The 24,048-nt window shown below is 46.2% G+C and overlaps 1 protein-coding gene across 2 annotated transcripts in view; it reads left to right on the forward strand.

Annotated features, from left to right (window-relative positions):
- The first annotated feature begins 5,464 nt into the window (after nucleotides 1-5,464).
- CIB2 (calcium and integrin binding family member 2) overlaps nucleotides 5,465-24,048 on the forward strand; it is a 53,923-nt gene continuing 35,339 nt past the window's right edge. The window contains exon 1 of one of the 2 annotated variants that reach the window (XM_028705900.2): nucleotides 5,465-5,893. In XM_028705900.2, coding sequence (XP_028561733.1) covers nucleotides 5,843-5,893 — 51 coding nt within the window. In that variant the 5' untranslated portion in view covers nucleotides 5,465-5,842. The remainder of the gene's footprint in view (nucleotides 5,894-24,048) is intronic. The other variant, XM_077918404.1, reaches the window with a different exon arrangement.

The following is a 24,048-nucleotide window of genomic DNA, read 5'->3' on the forward strand; positions in this document are numbered from 1 at the left end:
GCGGGCGAGGTGGGGGGTCGCTCCGCCCACGACCTCCCGGGAGCGCCAGGAGAGCCGGCTTGCCTTGGTTTATTTCTAAAGTATTATTTTTTAAATACCGTCCTCTTGGTTGAAAGCGCAGCGGAGGAGGCAGCCGCCTCTGGTTTCTCTCGCTGAGGAGGGACTGTCTTCTAATCTCAGCATGCTTGTAGTGTGCACGTGAGAATCATCTAAAAAACAAAGGCCTCCAAAATATTGTTTTCATCACTTGCAAATGTAATTGACAGATCAATTAGCCATCTAAAATCCATATGCTTAATCAACAATTCTTGTAATAGGGTTGTTACGCTATTAAGATGAGTAAAGTCTCCCTGAATGGTGCTTACTTCCAACTGGCCTGTTCCACAGAGTTGCTATATCCTGATGTGCATTGAGAAAACTTACTTTTTTAGGAAAGATGCCCAACTGCCACATTGTGTGCTCGCTTACTTGGGAATTCAGTAGCAGTTATTGCTGAATAAACATGGTACCTGGTTGCAGGGTCACTATATCCTGTGTCCAGGCACAATGGCTACATGTTATGCTTCCATGGCTGGAGGCAATATGCCTTGATGCATATTTCCCACAATGGGGAAGGTGCCGTGGGCAGAATTGGCAGGGGAGAAGGACTTCCCACCTGTCAAACACCTGATGTTACAATAATATCAGATGACTGAGTGCACTGAAGTCCCAAAGCAAGAGCTTCAAAGTGTGGCTTGCAAAGAGTGGCTTGCTTTAAGGTCCCTGAGGCTACCCACCGGCAGATGTGGTGGGGCCAAATCCTACTTTCCTTCGTCAATGCCAACCGAGAGAGCACTTTAACTCCCCACACCTGATGTCTCCACCTGCCGCAACCTTGTGCCACATGCAATGCCAGGTGTGCGATAGGTGGCTGTGGTTTGAGGATAATGGCCTCATGGGCCGGATCTGAACCCATGTTGAGCCAGATGTCTGGTTGGTGGCTGTGAGAGCCGAATGCCAGACTGGACAGGCCTCTGATCTCATTCCACTATGCCTACATTCTAGGCATGCTTACAAGAGTGAGCTCCATTGAAAGCCACAGGACTTGTTCTGCATAATCACACTGAAGCCCCCTTCAAGTGAGTGGAGGTGGCTGCACTTCAGGTTTGCAACATGCAATACTGGGGCCAGCCCTATCATTGGCTTCAGGCCACAGGTGTATCATTTTATTTGTGTGCTGCGTCTCCACAGTTGAAACCATGTGAGATGTTGAAGCACAGAGCTGTGTGCACCATGTGTCTGATCTGTGTTCTCCTGCTCTTATGTGTGGTGGGGGACACGGTTGTGCATGGTGAAGTAAGACACAGCTGCCAGCCTGGTTGGCTTGTGTGGGTCAAATTGGGTGGCAGCGGCACCCACTTGACCTTCACCGCAAGCAGCCAAGCAGCTTGGCCCAGACCCGTGCAATATATGGCTGTTTCTGTCCTCAGACAGATGGCAAAGAACACAGCTGAACAGCTTAGCAAGTCAGCGACTTTTTGAGCCTGTTGAATAAATAAACCTCTGAGGACTGACACCCTCTGAGTAACCGGTGGCTGGGAGCGGCCGCCAAGGCCATGTAACACCAGTCCTAAAGGATCTTCATTGGCTCCCAGTGTGTTTCCGAGCACAGTTCAAAGTGTTGGTGTTGACCTTTAAAGCCTTAAATGGCCTTGGCCCTATAGATCTGAAGGAGCACCTCCACCCCCATCATTCAGCCCAGACACCGAGGTCCTCCTCTGAGGGTCTTCTGGCAGTTCCCTCACTGTGAGAAGTGAAGCTACAGTGGTACCTCGGGCTACATACGCTTCAGGTTACATACGCTTCAGGTTACAGACTCCGCTAACCCAGAAATATTACCTCGGGTTAAGAACTTTGCTTCAGGATGAGAACAGAAATTGTGCGGTGGTGGCACGGCAGCAGCAGGAGGCCCCATTAGCTAAAGTGGTGCTTCAGGTTAAAAACAGTTTCAGGTTAAGAACGGACCTCTGGAACGAATTAAGTACGTAACCAGAGGTACCACTGTATAGGGAACCAGGGACGACCTTCTTGGTAGTGGTGCCCGCCCTGTGGAATGCCCACCCATCAGATCTCAAGGAAATAAACAACAATCTGACTTTTAGAAGACATCTGAAGGCAGCCCTGTTTAGGGAAGTTTTTAATGTTTGATGTTTTATCATGTTTTTAATATTCTGTTGGGAGCTGCCTAGAGTGGCTGGGGAAACCCAGTCAATCAGTCCCTCCCTCCCTCCCTCCCTCCCTCCCTCCCTCCCTCCCTCTCCTATAGCCATCTCTAGCACTTTCCTCCATGGGAAAGTTTTAACTTTGCACTGCACAAACCTCCCAACCTTCTGCTTAATTGGATGTCCACAAATCATTGTGTTTTAGAGGCCCTGAGGAAGGAGCTGAAGATTTATGACAACACTGGGAGGTTATGCAAATGAAATTTGAACATGCCCTCTGCAAAAAGAGTCAACAGAATGTTCTTTTCCCCAGGGGAAAAAAGATGATCTCTGTTCGGGGGGGGGGGGGGAGTGGAGTGCCTGCAACCCAGAGGTGAAGAACCTGTGTTTCCATCAGTCCAGTCTTAATGGTCAGAGATGATGGGACTTGTTGTCCAGCAGCATGTGGAGGGCCTCTGGCTGGGGAAGACCAGTCAGTGTTGGGCATCAGTTTAGGAATGGATTGGGGGAGTGGCAGTGAGCACACTCAACACAGATCCAGACAAGGCAGGGTTGCTGTGGTCAGGAGTCTTGCTGATGGGAGAGAAACTGTTTAATGCAGATTTCCCCACCTGTTGCCCTCCAGATGTTGGACTCCCAAACAACAACAACAATTTATATCCCACCCATCTGGCTGGGTTTCCCCAGCCACTCTGGGTGGCTTCCAACAAAATATTAAAATACAGTGGTCTGTTAAACATTAAAAGCTTCCCTAAACAGGGCTGCCTTCAGATGTCTTCTGGTAGTTGTTCTTGTCTTTGACATCTGGCGGGAGGGTGTTCCACAGGGCAGGTGCCACTACCAAGAAAGCCATCTCCCTGGAACTTGGCTTCTTGCAGTGAGGGAACCGCCAGAAGGCCCTCGGCGCTGGACCTCAGTGTCCAGGCAGAACAATGGGGGTGGAGATGCTCCTTCAGGTATATCCCATCAGCAACATCCAGAATGGCTAAGGAGGGGGACTGTAAGTCAGCAGCATCTGCAGGGCGGCACGTTCCCCATCCCTGATGCAAACAAAGGAACACATGCAGAAAGGTGATTGGTTCCTAGTCCTTTACGCTTTCAACAAGGTTGATCCAAGGCTTTATCTGCAAAACCTTTGATTGCCTGTGATAAATTTTTATTTGGCCATGCAATCTTTGGGCAATTGGTTGGCCATTTGCAAACAATTCAAAACAAAGTGAAGCTGAAGCAACACCCATGATGAAAGATGGTGGAGCTGATAACACAGCAGCACCCACAGAAATGTGCTGATGTCACATGGCAAGTTTATCTCGCTTGGATAAATATTGCAAAACAGCCAATGGGAGCAATGGTCAAGCATCCTTTGGGGTTGTCAGGCTGAAGTCTCAGGCCCACTAACTTGGGAGTAAGTGTGACCTCAGAGGGACTTCACTTCTGCATATACATGCCTTGGGGATAGGTGGGCAAAGAAAGCACCCTGGTGGCACATGGCTTCCCCCAAAGAATCCTGGGAAATGTAGTTTGTTGAGGGTGATGGCAATTGGAACACTGTAGTTGATAGCATCTTAAAAAGCAGAGACATCACCTTGCCAACAAAGGTCTCTATAGTTAAAGCTATGGTTTGCCCAGTAGTGATGTAGACCCTAATTGGTCAATTATGAGAGCTGGACCATAAAGAAGGCTGATCGCCGAAGAATTGCTTTTGAATTCTGGTGCTGGAGGAGACTCTGGAGAGTCCCATGGACTGCAAGAAGATCAAACGCATCCATTCTTAAGGAAATCAGCACTGAGTGCTCACTGGAAGGAAAGATCCTGAAGCTGAGGCTCCAATACTTTGGCCACCTCATGAGAAGAGAAGACTCCCTGGAAAAGACCCTGATGTTGGGAAAGATGGAGGGCACAAGGAGAAGGGGACGACAGAGGACGAGATGGCGGGACAGTGTTCTCGAAGCTACCAGCATGAGTTTGACCAAACTGCGGGAGGCAGTGGAAGACAGGAGTGCCTGGCGTGCTCTGGTCCAGGGGGTCATGAAGAGTCGGACACAACTAAACAACTAAACAACAACAGATGACCCCTCACAGTGTGGAAAGGGAAGAGTCACATCCAGTGACCCTGTCCACTTCCAGCATGTGGCCTTCAAGCAGAAAAAGATCCTTGGCGTATGCTGCAATAACTTGGTTAGTTTTTTAAGATGATATAAGACCCAAGTTCTGTTTTTAAGTACGATGGGCAATCACAATGTCATATTCAGCTGCTTCTCCTTCCCATCGATTTCTTGAAAGGATCCAGAGTCCCTGGCTGGATCTTGCCTGTCCTTTCTCCACCCTAAGACAGGAGCAAACAAGGACACACTATTTTTAAAGCTACAAGCTTATTGCTACAGAGGTAATCTGACGATTAAAGGGATCTAAATGTTTGCCTGTGTAATTCTATTGATCAACTAGGATTTTACAGTGGGAACAGATTTACTTTCTTTAAACTCTATCAGTGTTTTCCTTTTCTTTCTTTCATATGTCTGAACTCATTGAACACAGGCAGGGAGCTTGAAAAATCTGATGTGCTCAGAGCAAACTACATGTTCCATGTCTGCACACATGCTGTACATTTAAATCACAGGACTTCCTCCAAAGAATCCTGACAACTGTAGTTTATACCTCACAGAGCTACAATCCCCAGCACCCTTGGCAAACTACAGTTCCCAGGATTCTTTGGTGGAGGTTGTGTGCATGAAATATAGGGTGCCTACACAGCCAATGTCTGGTGCACCCAAAGTCATTTTCTTTTTGGGTAATAGGAGGAAGCAGGGAAGAGGCCTTACCTGGCACTGTTATTAGCTGTGGAGGGGAATACTTACATGCTACAACAGCATGAGGAAGGCACATCACAGCCCACCCTCTTTTTTGCAGGGAGGACAAGCTAGTCTCAGTAGGGGTGGGGCCAAGGTGGTGCCCCCAGGTGCTGTTGGGCTGCAATTCCCACCAGCCCCACCCACCACGGCCCATTAGCCAGGGTGAGGGGAGTTGTAGTCCATCATCCCATCCCACTGGCCATCCTTGCCCTACAACCTGTCTCAGGTGGGTCCTCTACAAGCAGCAGCTTCTTCTGCCCCGCCTGAAGAAGAGTTCTGTGACACTCCGAAGTCGGCCCGCTCCCCGCGGCGCGATCTTCCTCGGCCCTAAGCAGGTCGGGCGGAGGCGCGTCTCTTTTCCAAAGGGGCTCTTGGCGGCCACCTAGTGGCGGAGAGCCTTCCCGCACCGCGAAGCTGCAGAGAGGAGGGAGGGGTCTTTCGCCGGGGCGCTGGAGATCAGAGGCAGCCGAGATGGTTTCTCCAGACCCTGGAAGCTCCGCATCAGATTTTCGCCCTTCGGAGAAGCCCTTCCGTCGCACCCGAGGAAAACGTAGGGCCGTGAAGGAGGCAGCCTTCAGGGGCGATATTCGCGTGGGATTTTAACCCCCTGCCTCCTGCCTTTGCTGGTTGCTGCTGCCCAGACGGCAGGCGGGAGCCTCCCCGATGCGGGCGCGGGGATTCTCTTCCACTCGCTCCTCAAGTTGCACGTCTGCTCTCCATGCCTGCAGGACAGAGAACTCCTGAATCTTGCCATGGGATACCTGTGCGTGCCGAGAGGAGTCCCCCTTTAAGATGGGCAATAAGCAGACGATATTTACCGATGAACAGCTGGATGCCTACCAGGTGAGCGGCACTTGCCTCGCAGGGGACGGGGATGTCGCCCTGCAGCTCTGTGTATATTCTCTTGCCAGAGACAGAAAATCCAGGGAGCACCTCCCCAAGGTGGCAATCCTCTCCCCCCGCCCCCAATGCACAAAATACTGGATGCTTTTGAGTTGGTCTTGGGCAGGGGTCAGCAAACTTTTTCAGCGGGGGGCCGGTCCATTGTCCCTCAGACCTTGTGGGGGGCCAGACTGTATGTTGCCATGATTATGACCCACATTTTTGGCAAAACACCTTATTGGGACCAGCCCCAACGTTGCCCAAATGTGACTTTTTTGGGGGGGGGTGTTCCCTCATACACCCACGCTGCTTCCTTTGCATTTTATACATTGACAGTTCTTATTTCTCTCGTAAGGTGGGGTGGGTGTGGGTGGGGGGCTGAGGTAAGCGTGCCATTCCTGTCAGCCCTGGAGAGCGTGTGCGCATGCGTGGGTGAAGGGAAAAGCCATTGGCCACGCCAAGTCAGGCTGGCGCCGCTCAAGCAAAAACGTTCTTTTCCCCACGTGAGGGAAGATGAGGCGGTGGTGGTGGCGATTTACCTTTCCTTGGCCCGCACCGTGTAGCTCATGAGCGGCCTCCCCAGCAGAGCGCAGAGCTGCATTGGAGTGCAGCCGCCCAGGCGCTCCCCGCTTCCTCCACCGCTGCCACAGACTCCGGCGGGCGTCGCTCCCGAGGCGCCTCTGAGCCCCTGCCGCCGCAACTGCCCTTCCTGAAATCCAAACTGTGGCTCCTTTTCCCTCTCCCCCACCCCGGAAGAAAAGATTGCTGCGCGTGCGACGGGCGGAGAAGGGGCTTGTCTTCAGCAGCCGCCTGCCTCACTTTTGACCCCCAAACCTGGCTGAGTCACAAAAACCATTGTGCATGCGCACGCTATGCCGGCTGCCTGGATCCCACACCGTCCGCGGGCCGGATCTAGAAAGCACATATGCGGGCCGGATCTGACCCGCGGACCATAGTTTGCCAACCCATGGTCTTGGGGCTACATTTGTTTTAACTGCAGTGTAACAGTGTAATTCTGTATACAGTGGTACCTCGGGTTAAGTACTTAATTCGTTCCGGAGGTCCGTACTTAACCTGAAACTGTTCTTAACCTGAAGCACCACTTTAGCTAATGGGGCCTCCTGCTACTGCTGCGCCGCTGGAGCACAATTTCTGTTCTCATCCTGAAGCAAAGTTCGTAACTTGAAGCACTATTTCTGGGTTAGCAGAGTCTGTAACCCGAAGCATATGTAACCTGAAGCATATGTAACCCGAGGTACCACTGTATGTTTGGTAAGAGAAAAAAGAGCCTCACCAAGTCCAATGCAACTTTCACCTGTCTATGATGACAGCCAAGAGAGCTAGCAATTTACAGAGAGGTGATAGCTCCATGGCAGTGCTTCTGTTTTGTGAGCAGAAGGTCCCAGGTTCAATCCCTGACATCTCCACTTTATATTCTACTTTTCCTGCAAAGAGCTCCAGGGCATGGATGTACATCCCTGCCCCCCTTTATCATTACACATCCCTGTGAGATGAATAGAAAGCTCCCATTTCCTTAGTCAGACCATTTGTGTACCTGGCTCAGGGTTTTCTGGACTGACTAGCTGTGGTTCTCTAGGACTGTGGGAAAGGGGCACTTCCATCCCCCCGTGGAAACACCAGGATTGAAGCGAGAAAAGTCTGCCTGCTCAGAGTCACAGGAGAGCTCTGTCCCTCAAGGAAAGACCTGCCTATACAGAATCAGACCAGTCCAGATGTGTCTAACCCTTTTTTTAAAGCAGTAACAGCATTTTCTAAACAAACAACTTTTCTTTTCTATTATGTAGTGTAGCTTTTTTGTAATGAGTGCTATGACTGGAATAATCTTATGTAAACTGCTTTGTGAGGCCTGCCTGAAAAGTGATATATACATCCTACAATTTTTAGTTTATGAACACAAGGCTTTAGGGTTGAATCAAATTTGTGCTCTGCAGTTGGTCTCCCCCATGTGGCTCTTCCCCATGTTACCCATAGACTTGGGGGGGGGGGCGTCACCGTGCCTCTTAGCATTCTTTGACACAGGGGAGAATCCATCAGGAAGCTCTGCTGTGGAAGTCCAACTAAATGTCATGGTAGGTTGCACCCTGTGGATTAAATCTGTCTCCCCCTGCTGCCCTCCATGGCTTCTTAATGGCACCCCAGATTTCACAACCCCCCCCTCTCTTGCTGAATGGGGGGCAGGGGGCAACCATGCACATGACTCTGCTCGCACTCACACTGAGTTTCACCTGCCAATTCCACTCGTTTTGCAGAGACCCTTTTAGAACTCCCCGCAATTCCCTTTTGGTTGAATCCCTTTGAACAATTTGGCATCCTCAGCAAACCTGGCTCCTTCACTGCTCACTCCTGGGGGGGGGGCAGTATCCATTTCTCTCCCCCCCCCCCATCAGGAGAACAGCTTGTTTATTCCTGCTCTCCATTCCTGTTTCAAGCCATATTTTGTTCTGTAAGAGAAACTCCCCTCTAATTCCATTCCTACCAAGCTGGCTCAGGAGTATGGGGAGACAAGTAATTCATCAAAAGCTTTTTTGACCCATCAATAAAATGTTAGTAGACAGTCCCAGTCTCAATATCAAAAGCTTATTGGAAGTCCAGGCGTACAGCATCAACTGGCCATTCTGTACTTGCTGACACTCAAATAACTTTAATATGTTAACCAGACAGGACTTGGCCTTCTGCCAGTTATGAAAAAGCAGTGGCATAATATTCTCACATTTAATTATTTTTATTCATTTCATAAAATTTATATGCCACTTGATTGTAGAAAAAAATCCCTCAAAGCAGTTTACAAATAGAATAAAACTATAACAATTTGAGGGGTTTGACTAGATGATCAAAGGATCCCTTCCATCTATAATTCTATGATTCTATGAATAAAATTATTAGTAAAAGCAATTAAAGCATTCAGAGAATTAAAACCAGCAATAACCAAGAACTCATCAGTGTTTTAGATATTTTTAGCAGGTGCTGCCTAAGAGAGTACCGGGAAGACACCCACCTGATATCACTCATACCTGGCCCCAGTTATTTCATTACAGTTCACCAGTACAATTTGCAGCTTGCCTTCCTGCACTTCCTCAGCCTCCAGTGCGTTCACTTGGTTTCAGGTGGGGGGGGGATTTCAGAGGAGAGCCTCCGAGAGTGCACTCAGCATTTCAGCAGATTCAGTAGAAGGTGGTCTATCAGTTGAGTGCATGCAAATCTTGCACCTCTTCCTCGCATGAGATCCCTATGAGACTTTACAGCAGAAATGCAGTGAACGGAAACATGAAGTGAATGTGGACCCATGGGCCTCTGCTTCCAGGAACGCCTGAGCGTTCTGGCGAGTTAGCCGGTCCCGTGTGAATGTTCTCAGCAGGCCTTGTCTTCCTCTTTAAACATGAGGGCTAGAACCTTGCCCCTTTATTATTATTTTAAGCTGAGCAGGTAAATAATGGGTGTGTGACCATGGTTGGGACAGGTGTGAAAGGGATTCAGCCTCCTTTGCTGCCAGTTTCTTACCCCCAGAGAATACAGTGGTACCCCTGGTTATGAACGCTTCGAGTTACGAACTCTGCTAACCCGGAAGTAGCTGCTCCTGGTTGCAAACTTTGCCCCAGGATGCAAATGGAAATCGTGCGCCGGAGGTGCACGTGCAGCGGGAGGCCCCATTAGCGAAAGTGTGCCTCAGGATAAGAACGGTTTCAGCTTAAGAACGGACCTCCGGAACGAATGACGTTCGTTAGCAGAGGTACCACTGTATAAATAGTTTCTGATTTCTGGTTGTAGTTGTTGCAACGTGGTTTTAAACAGGGAGCAGAGACCTTCACTATACAGTATCTTGAGTGCATTACATTCGAGCAGAGCTGGATGTCTTCAATGACCCAATAAGATGGAGGGAGATTAAACAAAGACTGCTCATTCTTTTGGATACATGACACTTGACCTACAAGGGCATCAATGGCCCATCAGCTGACCAGGAGTTAACTCTGTTATAAAGGGTTATAAAGGGTCAGGTTGGGTGGAGCTTCAGGTTTATGCGAGGGCCTTATTTGGAGACAAAATGTGTTAAGGACCAAAGAGGGCCTCTGGGTGGATTTGTGGATAAAACAGAGAGGCACAGAAACATCAGCTTATATGGATTATAAATAATGTATAACAAATGCAATTTCAAATAAAAGTAACTCCAAAATCCCCAGGCTGGTAACCTAAGCAGGACTATAGATACAGATTTTCTAGAAGTACCCAGACTATACTGCCAGCAAAGTCCATCCATTCAAATAAATAAATAAGGAATGCATAAGCCACTTTGTACATCCTGTCAGGGAGATGCAAACTGCAAAAGAGCTAAGGGGAGAGACCAGCACTTATAGAGAGCCTAAAGAGATAATTAGTAGCCTGTCGTCCGACAGTGAAGAAGAGGCAGGGAGGGGGGAGGCTGAGCCCGGAACTAGTTATTCTTTGAACAGAGGAAATCAGAGGCGGGGTTTCCGCCGACTAGCCTGCTGGGGAAGAAAAAGTAAAAAAAACCCATACGAGGCATCTTAGCCGACAGGGTCAGACATGCTTTGAAGCTCTGGAAACTTTCTTTTGAACTTTGTAAATAAATCTAAAAGACAGCAACTGGCAGCGAGCCTGGAGTTTTATCTATGCCGGCTTTGGCAGCACTCACCTCTCACAGCATGCCTCGTATCTCTTGCTGCTGAAAATCTGGTGGAATAAGGCATAAGCCTCGAAATGGAGAAGGAGATCTTGGAGCTGAGGAAGAGAAATGTCGCTCTGGAACAGAGATCTTCAGACTTGCAGGCCCGTCTGGAGGAAGCCAGAGCTGCTCAGAAAGGAGCCACAGGTGGGCTATCGGCAGATGGGGGCAAGCCTGTGTGGGTGGAAAGGTTCCATGGCGACCCGGAAAGTTACTTGGATTTCAAAACTGAGATGAAATATTTTTTAGAGCTTCAATCGGCTCAGTTTGGGAACAATGCCCAGAAAGTTGCTCACATAATTAGGCACCTGTCGGCAGGGGCTAGAAGTTGGATCCGGCCGTTAATAGCCTCTAATAATGAAGCCCTCAGAAATCTGGCCAAGTTTTGGCAAGCGATGGACTTTATCTATGCAGATCAAAGTTTAATTGACAAGACGCAGGAGGAGCTTTTGGCTTTGAAACAAGGCAAATCCACGGTGCGCAGTTACTGGTCAGATATTCGCTATGCTTGTGCAGAAACTGGGGTGGGATTTAGAAGCAGACCCTGTACAAGCTTTGTTTAAAAATGGACTGAACCCAGAAATTAAGGACGAGCTTGCGAGGGGCCCCCGCCCTAAAAACATGGACGAATTAACGAAGGCTGCTCTTGTGGTGGGTTTGAGACAGGAAGCCAGATGGCGGGAAAGGAAGCAAGGCAGAAAGTGGAGTTTCCATGGTGACCGCATTCTTGAAATGCCTGCAGCTGCCTCAGAACGTCAACAAGAGCAGGAGCCCATGGAGATAGGCACAGCCCACGCGTGGGAGAGTTTGAAAACACAACGCTCGGGCGGGAAGGAGAAAAAAGACTGGGAAGCGGCAAAGAGATGTTTTGTGTGTCAGAAAACTGGGCACTTTGCCAGAGTGTGTCCAGAGCGTCGTAACTGGCAGGGAATGGTGGGGGCCACCCAACAGGCAGAGGCAGAGGAATCCCAGCCTTCGGGAAATGGAGAAGCCTGGCTGGTGGTGGACCGGGGCAACAGCCAGGTGGGAGCAGCACCGAAAGTCCTCGGCTTGGGCACCCCAAAGCAAGCATAGTGTTGAAGGTGGTCCTAGAACTCCCAAATGGCCAGGCGGTGGAGGAGTTGGCCTTAGTTGATTCTGGAGCTTCGGCGTCATTTTTTAGCAAGGAGTTTGCAACGCAGCACCAACTGAACCTGAGGCCTTTGGATTTTCCGCTGACCACAATTGATGGGAGAGAACTGTTTCAGCAATTTCTACAGGAAATTCATCAAGGATTTCACGAAACTGACGGCGCCCATAACGGACTGTCTCAGTGTCAAGGTTTCAGTGGACGCAGGCGGCCCAAGAAGGGTTTGAGAAGCTTGAGAGGGCTTTCGCTTCGGAGGAGCAACTGATCCACGTCGACCCCGCTCAACCACTACGTGTGGAGACAGATGTGTCTGATCAGGCGATAGGGGCGGTGCTGCTGCAGCCAGATCAAAAGGGGGAGTGGCGGCCGTGTGCTTTTTTCCCACGGAAACTGAACAAATTGGAGGAGAACTACATCTATGATAAAGAATTGCTTTCGATTGTCTCTGCTTTCAACAATGGAGGCACTTCCTGATTGGGGCGAAGCACCAAATTTTGGTGTGCACAGACCACAAAAATTTGGAGTACTGGTGTACGGCACGGGTGTTGTGTCAGAGACAGTTAAGATGGGCAGAGTTCTTTGCCAACTTCAACTTTAAGATCCAATATGTGCCGGGAGAGCAGAATGCGAGGGCGGGTGCGCTGTCCCGGAAACCCGAGTATCTGACGGGAGAAGGACCTCCGGTGGCAAGGCTGATGTTCCCCGAGAGCAAATGGATGTGTGTGGGGACGTTGGTCAAGGATGATGAACTAATGCAACTGCTCAGAGACGATGACTTTGCCAGACAAAAGATGGGGGAGTTAAGAGAAAAAGGGGGCGCCAAGGGGGGTTTTGAAGTGAAAGGGGGCTCCTGTACCATAGGGGGGCCTTGTATGTTCCAGGTGAAAACCTTCGGGGCAGAATTCTCAAGCAACTCCACGACAGCTGCACGGCAGGGCATTTTGGACAGCATAAGACCATGCTACTGGTCACCCGGGAATTTTGGTGGCCCAGGGTGAGAGAGGATGTAAAGGAATATATGCGAGGGTGTGACACATGCCAGAGGGCCAAAGGGGAAAGGGCAGCACCAGCGGGGTTTGCTGGAACCGTTGACACCCGGAAAGCCATGGGAGGTGGTGGGGGTGGATTTTATCACTGATCTGCCCAGTTGTAAGGGTAAGACCGCTATCATGGTGGTGGTGGATCTCCTGACCAAAACGTGCCATTTCGTGGCCTGTTTGCATGCCGTGACGGCGGAAGAAACAGCCAAGCTGTTTGTAGAGCATGTGTTTAGGTTGCATGGGGTACCTGCATGGGTGGTTTCGGACAGGGGGGCTCAATTCACCTCACGTTTTTGGTGCAAGCTCATGGGGTTGCTGCAGGTCGAAGTGAGTTTCACGACGGCGAGGCACCCCGAGACCAATGGGCAAGCGGAGAGAGCGAATGCTATTTTGCAACAGTATTTGCGGTGTTACGTGAGTCAAAAACAGAAAAATTGGGTGGACAAACTAGCCCTGGCAGAGTTTGCTTACAATAATGCGGAGAATGTATCCACTGGGATGACTCCGTTCTTTGCCAATCACGGGCGTCATCCAAGGGCTTTCCCGGGAAGGGGGGAGGAGTCGTGGAGTGTTCCCGCAGCCAAACAGTTTGTGGAGGAGATGGAGGCGATCCACAGGCAGCTGCAGTTGAATTTGGAAAGGGCTAAGGAGTTATACAAGAAGGAGTCCGACAAGCATCGGCGACCGGGGGAGGTCATCCGGGTTGGGGACAAGGTGTGGTTGTCCACGCAAGGGTTGCCTTGGAGAGGGGGCTACAAGAAGCTCAAGCCCAGGAAGGTGGGGCCTTTTGAGGTCATTCAGCAAATCAATCCGGTGGCGTTTAAACTTAGGTTGCCAGAGAGCATGAGAATCCATCCGGTGTTCCACAGGTCACTGCTGTTCCCCTACAGGGAGGGGGAAAGCCCACCACCCGAAATGGAGGAAAGGGAGCAGTGCAACGAGGTGACGGAAATACTGGATTCTCGCTGGAAAGGGGGGCATTTGGAATATTTGGTGGCGTGGGAAGGGGCCCCGACATAAGAGAATACCTGGGGCCCGGAAGACAGTATCACCGACGAGGGCCTGGTGGAGGAGTTCCACAGTTTTTTCCCTGACAAACCCAAAACCCGGGGTAGGTTCTTTCAACAGGTGTTCGAAACAACAGACGATGAAGAGGAATTCGAAGGTTTCCCATCATCGGACGAGGAGGAAGAAGAAGATGAAGGCGTCTATTGGGGAACACCAGGAACTGGGGGTTGGAGGGGGGTGTTCGAAGATACGGATGAGGAGGAGGGTAGTTTTGCTGGCTTCTCCCCTACCACCCCAGAGGAAAGAGAGATGTTTACAGTCGAGTCTCCCGAATGGGAGGGGGCTTTTGAGGAGGGGGTGGATGTCAGGGAGGCAAACGGCAAAAGAGCTAAGGAGAGAGACCAGCACTTATAGAGAGCCTAAAGAGATAATTAGTAGCCTGTCGTCCGACAGCGAAGAAGAGGCAGGGAGAGGGGAGGCTGAGCCCGGAACTAGTTATTCTTTGAACAGAGGAAATCAGAGGCGGGGTTTCCGCCGACTAGCCTGCTGGGGAAGAAAAAGTAAAAAAAACCCATACGAGGCATCTTAGCCGACAGGGTCAGACATGCTTTGAAGCTCTGGAAACTTTCTTTTGAACTTTGTAAATAAATCTAAAAGACAGCAACTGGCAGCGAGCCTGGAGTTTTATCTATGCCGGCTTTGGCAGCACTCACCTCTCACACATCCACATTGTGAAATAGCAATAATAATAACAGTAGTAGTAATAATGATGATAATAATGATAATGATGATAATAGTAATAATAATAATAATAATAATAATAATAATAATAATAATAAATAATCCTGCTCTTCCTCTTAAAGGAGTTCAGGGCTGCAAACAACTATCCAAACTTTAAAAACAACTGGATATATTCACAGCTTAATAATATAAATGATCCAAGGAACATTATCTTTCAGCCACCCAGTGTCTGGATGGACAGGAATGTTCTTAAATTAAACCATAATATGGGTATCCACAGGGACATTTTCAACCAACTGTTTGTGCAAACATCGTGTTTCGATATGGAATAGGATTCCCCCTTCCAAGGATAGCTAATATATTAAATCAAATATATTAAATCATATCATATCATATCATATCATATCATATCATATCATATCATATCATATCATATCATATCAATAGAGCCAAAGTAGTGTAGTGGTTAGAGACTCAGACTATGATCTGGGAGAGACAAGGGTTTGAATTCCCACTTGGCCTTGAAGCTCACTGGGTGCAGCGGCAGAGGAAGACTCTCAGCCACCTGGGGCATCCCTATGGGCGCCACATGGACCATCCCGTCCCTATAGGGAGACGGCACAGGGAGGGATGGAGTGTGCCGTGGGGCCTCAGCCGCCCTACAGCAGCCGGCGGACAGCGCGGAGCCTGTGGGCGCTAAGATGCGTGGCTTGTGCACGCTGCAGGCCCTGCAGTGAGTGCCGCCAGCCATTTTGTCACCCCCCGTCAGGGTGGCACCCGGGACACACCACAGCCCCTGCATCCCCCTTCCTATGCCCGTGACTGGGTGACCTTGGGGGCCAGCCACTCACCTTAAGCCTAACCTACCTCACAGGGTTTTGGGGAGGAAAAATGGGGAGGAAGAGAACTCTGTAAGCCACCTTGAGCTCCTTGAAGGGAAGATGAGATATAAATGCAATCCATCAATCAATCAATCAATCAATCAATCAATCAATTAATCAATCAACCCTCTGGACAGATTGCAAAACCATGTGTTTTGAATTAACTCCATCCACTTCTTCCCTGACAGAGGAAGAAAGTCTAATGTGTTCATTAAGTCATTCTCAACGCTGGTGCAATTTTCTAGCCTAGGGAAGCTGCCTGAATGTGAGGGGGATGATTCATCTCCATCTTTCTCCAGGCAGACCAAAACATTTTAATTGAATTGGAATTCAATTGCCAGAGCTCCAGCTGCTACAAAAATAAATAAAAAATAAATTGGAAGGTAAAGTTGGCTTTGTGTTTGCCTGGTGGAATTGGCCAAAGATTTATTTAAAAGAGCAGGATATTTTCTAGATAATGGCTTGGATCCAATTCTAGTCTTACTTAGAGTAGACCCACCGAAGTTAACAGGCATGGCTGATGTATGCCATTAATTTCAATGGGTGTACTCTGAATAGGACTGAGTTGGCTACAACTTGACATCTTAAACCTGATATTTAATATTTATTGAGCTGGCTTGAAAACATGATGACCTAGATAGAATAAATAACGTAAAATAATTTCAGGCTACAACTTGAAAGCTGCAGAGAATTGCAGTCAAACTGTTTTATTGTGTGTTGCTTTAACTGGACAGATGTGCAAACCGCCCTGGGACTTTTCTTGATGAAAAGGGTGGTTAAAACATCATGTAGATTAAAGCAAGGAAGCAAAGAAACAGGCAGGTGGTTTGGGCTGCCCATGAAAGAGTCTGGAGGCACAGCGTGAGCAATCACTGCTAAATATCCCTTGTTCCCTCCTTGTTTATTTGCCCCTCTCTCCCTCCTATTTCTGTCCTGCAAGGATGGAGAATTTGTGACTTCCAGAAGTTGTTGGACACCATACAGTATCCCATCATTCCCAGCCAGCTTGGCCACTGCTCTACTGCCTCCCCTGTGCCAATTTTTATATTGCACATTCCCCGGGACAGGGACCTTTTCATTGTTACATAGTAAAAGCTATGGTTTGCCCAGTAGTGATGTATGGAAGTGAAAGCTGGACCATAAAGAAGGCTGATCGCTGAAGAATTGATGCTTTTGAATTATGGTGCTGGAGGAGACTCTTGAGAGTCCCATGGACTGCAAGAAGATCAAAACTCTCCATTCTGAAGGAAATCAGCCCTGAGTGCTCACTGGAAGGGAAGATCGTGAAGCTGAGGCTCCAATACTTTGGCCACCTCATGAGAAGAGAAGACTCCCTGGAAAAGACCCTGATGTTGGGAAAGATGGAGGGCACAAGGAGAAGGGGACGACAGAGGACGAGATGGTTGGATAGTGTTTTTGAAGCTACCAGCATGAGTTTGACCAAACTGCAGGAGGCAGTGGAAGACAGAAGTGCCTGGTGTGCTTGTAAACTATTCTTTGGATCTTCCAATGTTAGTATCAAGTCATCTGCAAATGCTTTTATTTTGAATTCCTTGCTTCCTACCTTAATTCCTTTGACCTCCGGTGTTTCCCTTAACCTTTTATTAAACACTTCCAACACTGTTATAAATAACAAAGGGGATAAGGGACAGCCTTGCCTAGTCCCTTTGGCAATATCAAAGGCTTCCGATATATTATTGTTTGTTATCAGTTTGGCTTTTTGCTCTTGGTAAATAGCCTCAATACCATTTCTAAATCCTTCACCAATTCCCATCTTTTTAAAATTTTCTTTCATGAAACGCCAGGAGACATTGCCAAATGCCTTCTCGGCATCAATAAAGATCAGCGCCGCTTGCTTGTCTATTCTACAATTCAGATATTCAATAATGTCTATCACGTTTCTTATATTGTCTTTCAATTGTCTCCCCGGGAGGAAACCCGTTTGATCTTTATGAATTCTTTTGTTTAAGACTTTTTTTAACCTTTCCGCCAACACATCTGCGAATAGTTTATAGTCGTTATTTAATAATGAGATCGGTCTATAGTTTTTCACCTCTAGACCATCTGTATCTTTTTTAGGGATTAAGGTAATATACGCTTCTTTCCAGGTGTTTGGTATACTCCCTTCTTTTAATACATTGTTCATGACTTCACAAAGCACTGGGGAAAGTTGATCACTTAATGTTTTATAATATTTAGCCAAGATACCATCTGGCCCCGGCGCTTTTCCTATTTTCATTTTCTTTATTGCTTTCCTAATTTCTTCCTCTGTAATTGTCTGATTTAAATATTCTCTTTCTTCAGTCGTGATCTGTTGCAATTGATATTTTTAAAAGTAATCTTCTATTTCATTATCTATCTCTTTTTCTCTTTTGTATAATTCCTTATAATATTTCTGAAATATCTTTTTTATCTCTTTTGGGTCCTCCACTATTCTTTCTCCATCCCTTATCTTATATATCGTGTGTTGTTTTTTCCTCTCTCTTAATTGCCATGCCAGGTATTTCCCTATCTTATTTGCTGATTCAAAGTTCTTTTGTTTCATCATTTTGATCCTCCATTCAATCTCCTCGTTCACTATCATGGAAAACTGAGCTTGTAGCATCTTTATATTTTGTTTTATTATTTCATCTCCTGGTTTAATGGTTAATTGTCTTTCATTCTCCATGAGGTGTATTAAGATTTCTTCTTTCCTTTTCTCTTTTCTCTTTTTTAAAATGCTATGTTTCTGAATTAGGAAGCCTCTCATAACGGCCTTCCCTGCGTCCCACACCATTTCTAGAGATGTTTCTTTATTCAAATTCCACTTAAAATATCCCTCAATTGTCTCTTTTGCTTTCTTTACTATCTTTTGATCATTGAACAGATTTTCATTCATTTTCCATCTAAATGTTCTAGAATCTTTTCCTTTTACCTCCATATATACTGGATTATGATCAGATAGGGTTTGTGGGAGGATTTCAGACTTAAGTACTCTTTGCGTCAGTTCCTTCGAAATCCAGATATGGTCTATTCTCCCCCGACTTTGATTTGGGTTTGAAAAGAAGGTAAACTGTTTTATAGTAGGGTTTTTAAATCTCCAAGCATCAATTAGTCCCATATTTTCCACTAATTCAAAGAAGGCTTTCGGTAGTTTACCCTCCTTCACTTCCTGTTTTCTTGTTGATCTATCTAAGTTTGGGAGAACCACTCCATTAAAGTCCCCCATCAATATCAATTGTTGGTCCATCCAGTCTAACAATTTGTTGCCTAATTCAGAATAAAATGTTGACTTTTTGTCATTGGGTGCATATATCCCAACCACCATTATCTTTTCTCCTTGGTGGGTAATCTGTACCACTAACGTTCTCCCCTCTTCGTCTTTATATATTAGTTTTGGATCAAATTTTTCTTTTATATATAGTACCACTCCTCTTTTCTTAACATTATCTGATGCTACAAAGTCCAAGCCTAATCTCTTATTACTTAAAATTCTTTTATGTTTTCTTGTTACATGAGTCTCTTGTAGACAGATTATGTCAAGGTTCTTTTTAAGCAATACATGAGCAATTTGATTCCTTTTGTTTTTATTGTTGAGCCCATTCACATTCCACGAGGTTATTTTTAAAGTCATTTTTAATATACAATCAGTAAGTGGTCGAATCTAAATTGAATCTACTGTTCCTTGTTATCTGTCTCTTCCTCTTCTTTTTCTTCACCTAGATTTATCTCCTCTTCTCCTTCTCCACTTCCTTCACCTCCACCCCTCTCTTCCCCCATCTGCTCCCCTTCTGGTTCCCACCCTCCCAACCTTCCCAGTTCCTTCTCATATCTTCTTGCAAATTTATCCAATTCCAGAGAGCTGGATAATTTGAATCTTTTCCTTTTCTCATCCGTATCTTCGAACACCCCCCTCCAACCCCCAGTTCCTGGTGTTCCCCAATAGACGTCCTACAGAAATTAGAAGAATTTGGAAAAGTGGCAGGTTTTAAGCTTAACAGGAATAAGACTAAAATGATAACAAAAAATATAACCAACGAAGATATAGTAGAGCTAGAACAAAGGACAGGAATTATGGTTGCCAAGAAGGTAAAATATTTAGGAGTGTGGATCACAGCAAAAAATATAAATTTATATAAAGATAATTATAAGGCTACTTGGAAGGGTATCAAGAAAGATTTAGATATCTGGGAGAGAATGAAAATACTGGTAGATAAAAAAGAAAGAGGGGTTTTTTCTTTACCAGATCTGAGTTTATATTATGAAGCGGCTTGTTTAACGTGGGTGAAAGACTGGATAAAGCTAGAGAATACTGATGTTTTGGATTTGGAGGGCTTTGATAACAGGTACGGGTGGCACTCGTACCTGTGGTACGAAAAGGTGAAAGTTCATAGAGGCTTTCTAAATCATATAATTAGAGGACCATTATTTCAAGTATGGGAAAGAAATAAGAACTTGCTGGAAAAGAAAACCCCATGGTGGATCTCACTAATAGATGTCCTAACTGTCAAAAAAATCAACATGGAGGGGAAAAAAGCCACCTATGAAGAACTTATCAATAAAACTGATCAGGGCATAAAACTTAAGCCTTATGAGGAGGTAAAAAATGTACTTACGGGGTGGTTGCAATATCACCAAGTGAATGATTTGTTAAAAGATGATAAAAAGAAACTGGGATTTGAAGATAAAAAATCTAAATTTAATGTGGAAGTCATAGAAGGTAAAAATAAAACACTATCTAGGATGTATGACCTCTTACTGGATTGGTATACAAAAGACGAAGAGGTGAAGGAGGTTATGATAAAATGGGCCATAGATATTGGTCATAATATTGACTTTGTAAAGTGGCAAGAACTGTGGAATGTAAATATGAAATTCACGGCGTGCACGGCACTAAGGGAGAACCTTTGGAAGATGATTTATAGGTGGTATCTCACGCCAGTGAAATTGGCTAAGATTTATAAACTGAAGACCAAGAAATGTTGGAAATGTGGAGAGGAGGATGGTGAGCTCTACCACATGTGGTGGACATGCAGTAAAGTAAAAGGCTTTTGGGAACTGACTTACAACGAACTTAAAAAAATCTTTAAATATACCTTTCCCAAAAAGCCTGAAGCTTTCCTGCTAGGAATAGTCGGCAAGGAAATTAAAAAAGAAGACAAAAATCTGTTTCTATATGCCACAACGGCCGCTATAACTATGCTAGCCCAAAGTTGGAAAATGGAGTTAATACCTACTATAAAGGACTGGCAGATCAAGATGTTAAATTATGCTGAACTAGCCAGAATAACAGGAAGATTAAGAGACCAGGATGACCAGAAGTTTCATGAAAATTGGAATAAATATCTGACGTATATTAGAGATAAATATAGAACTTTGAAGACTCTGGCAGGGTTGGAATAACTCTAACAGTGTTTGGCAAATATATAAAGGAGATAAAACACGTGACTTTAGAATTTATCTGATACTTACCAACGAAGTGAAGGGAAGTCCGAGGCTCGGCGGAGCCCAAAATAATTGTGTAATGTATATATGACTTTTGTAACAGCTATGTTATATGTAACTTATGTAATCTAGATTGTATATATGTATAACCAATGAAAAACCAATAAAAATTGATAGGGGGGAAAAAAGAAGTGCCTGGTGTGCTCCGGTCCATGAGGTCACGAAGAGTCGGACATGACTAAACGACTAAACAACAACAACAAAAAACAACAACCGTGCACACCAATGGTGCCTTGTATGCCTCTGAAATTGGGGGTGGCTAATGAAGATAGGGCCTTATTTGTGGTGGCACTGCAGTTGTGAAGCTCCCCCCTTTCACTACCTGTGCCAAGTGTCTGGTGACTTTTAGGAAGCAGGTGAAGGCTGCTTTATTGTCTGGCACGTCCAATGGTTCTAAACACATTTCTAGTGGCTTTTAGCAATCTAACAAGTGAGGTCTGCAGCAAAATGTTATAGTGTGGAGTGCTCCAGTTTAGGGGGCCAGTCCGCCATGCTGGATACTCTGTGATGCTTTATTCCATCCCCCCTGTCCTTGGTTTTCCATGCCTGCTTAACAGTGCCCAGTTCTCACTGGGCTATTTTTGTTTCATGCCCTAGCTAAGGGGTCTTAGCCCACCTCTCATTTTTTTATTGTACTTCTGCATAACTTGGTGTTTCACTGCAAGTCTTTTAAAGCCCCCTTTCTGAGTGTGGCTGGTGACTTTTTTCCTAGGAAAGGACTGGCACTCAGAAAATAAGTTCTCTGTTTGTATACAGGATGATTTTACATAAAAACCTAAGTTATTTGTGGTAAACTGTCTGGACAAATTCACAGAAAACAGATTTCGGTTTAAAGCTGCTAGTCCATGGCATTTGACGATTCACCACTTTTCAAGGCAAAATGTCTCTGCAAAACAGAGGGGGCCAGATGTGAGTGCAGATCAGAAGCTCAGGCCCTTTGGGAGCCCCCCCCCCCCCAGCAGCCCTTCATTTGCCTCCTGGATAGGCTGGAATGTATCCTTGAAGTGTGACTCTGCCGCTTGCCTGCCTGTGGAGAGGAAAGAGCTGGGGGCAGGCACAGAAATCTCTGACTCCTCTTGCCCCTGACCACGCCTACTTGGAAGAGACCCCCTGGCCCCTGGAGGGTGGCCTGTGGCGGGAACATGGCCCTCTGGGACTGAAGGTCATTTGGAAGAATCAGTGGAGGCTGCTCTGTATGGGCCAATGGGGCACTGCCCCACCAAGCTCCCTCTTCATTCCTCCAGACGACCTCCAGGCTGTCTACTCCCTCCTTATTCTGTCTTGCCATCCTAACAGCAAGGACAAGGGTAGAATTTCCCTTTCTGTCTGTCTCCCTGCCTTCTGCCATATCCGCCCTAAGAAGCAGCTCTGGGAAGAAGAAGCATTTCCAGGGCTCTTGTGTTTTCCTATCCTTGCACAGTACTGGGGAAAGGCATCATCATCATCATCATCATCATCATCATCATCATCATACTGCCCTATACCTGGAGGTCTAAGGGTGGTTCACAGAAAAGTCAAGGCAGTTCCTGTTTTGCTTCTGAGCACTCAGAGGCTTTCAGCAGGCCACTGTCAGAATGTTGGGCTAGCCAGCCTGTGATGAGGATTTATTTTATAAAATAAATCCACGGTTTGATGGATAGTTAGATAGATTTTCTTTATTGAAAAATAAGTATAAAATTACAACTGTGCAAGGTAAAATAAGACATGAATAGTAATATAATAAAATAGCACCCATGTAAAAAACAAACAAAAAACATAAACATTACAAGATTGTTATTGTGCTTGTCTTAAACCTAACCTAATACAGTGTTTATAAAAATGATTTCCAAGTATCATAAAATTTGTCCACAGCAAGTCTATGTTTGTACGCAACTTGTTCATGTGTTGCAAGTTTATACATATCTTTTTTCCATTCGTTGAAGAGAACCTCATTTTTATTCTTCCAGTTCATCAATACCTGTATTTTTGCCATAGTAAGGGCACAGAGAGTCCATTCATATTGTCCCTTTGTATTGGATATATAATTCAAAAGTATATTTTGCTCTGCAAATTTAAGAGTTTTCTATACAGTCAGTCATTTCTATTCTCTGCCAAAAAATTACCAATGTAGGACATTGGAAGAACGTATGTTTTAAATTCACCGCTTGACTGTAACCTTCCCAAAAAAGACCCTCAAAGTGGTTTCCCTAAAATATATAGCAATAAAATTATCATTAAAAAAGAATTAATAATAATTTATGACTTTTGGGGGGAAAGTAGGCTAAGAATTTTCTAAGTTGCTAAACATGTGGGTAGGCTAGTCTATACAATGTTTTTTTCAGCAGACACCGAAAAGAGTGCAGGGAAGGCACCTCCTGATGTCAGTGAGCAGGGAGTTCGAAAGTGTAGGAGCTGCCACAATCAGGGATCTCTTTCCTACCAATGTGGAACAGATGATGATAAGTGGCGTCTGCAACAGGGTCAGTTCCGCAGATGGGAGCGTTGAATTGGCCTATATGGGGCATCACAATACTCCTCCCCAGCAGTAGTGCAGTATTATTATTATCCCTGATTGAGCTCAGTGCCGCTCGTCTTCTTCCTTGCTGACTTGGACATTTGGATGACATTCCACTCCCTTTCTTGTTAAGTACTGGCCTTGGCTGCTTCTCCAGGCCGATATAATTACACAGCAGGTTGCTTTAGTGAGAGTTAACCCACTTCTCTTTGTTACCTTGCACCAGCCTTTTGAAATGGAGCTCCCTGAAGTGATAGCTCTGAAAAAGTGAGGTGTTTTGCACATTCCGGGATGAAGGCAGACATGGCCCTGGCAGCTCTTATTTCCCTTTGTGCCGATTCAGACCAGGTGACATCACCGACCAGGTGCCTGCTCCCCCCTCCCTCTGTGCCACGTAATACAAGCCCAGGAAAGAGCCTCACTTTTGGATCACTTGGGGGGGGGGGAGGGCTTAATAATTGATGCTCCACTAGGCAAAGAGAGGGCCTTGAAACCCAAACCAGTTTGGCCCAGCCCAGGTCTGCTGGTTCAGCTTCTTTCCTTTCTTATGGTTAGTTAGGGCTGGCAAATTAGAACATGTTTAGCTAGTCAGAATTAAACTAGTTTATTGGGGCATCCTGATTGTGTGTTTGGGGGTCTG

The sequence above is a fragment of the Podarcis muralis genome, chromosome 14 (assembly GCF_964188315.1).
Source record: "Podarcis muralis chromosome 14, rPodMur119.hap1.1, whole genome shotgun sequence".
Taxonomy (NCBI): Eukaryota; Metazoa; Chordata; class Lepidosauria; order Squamata; family Lacertidae; genus Podarcis; species Podarcis muralis.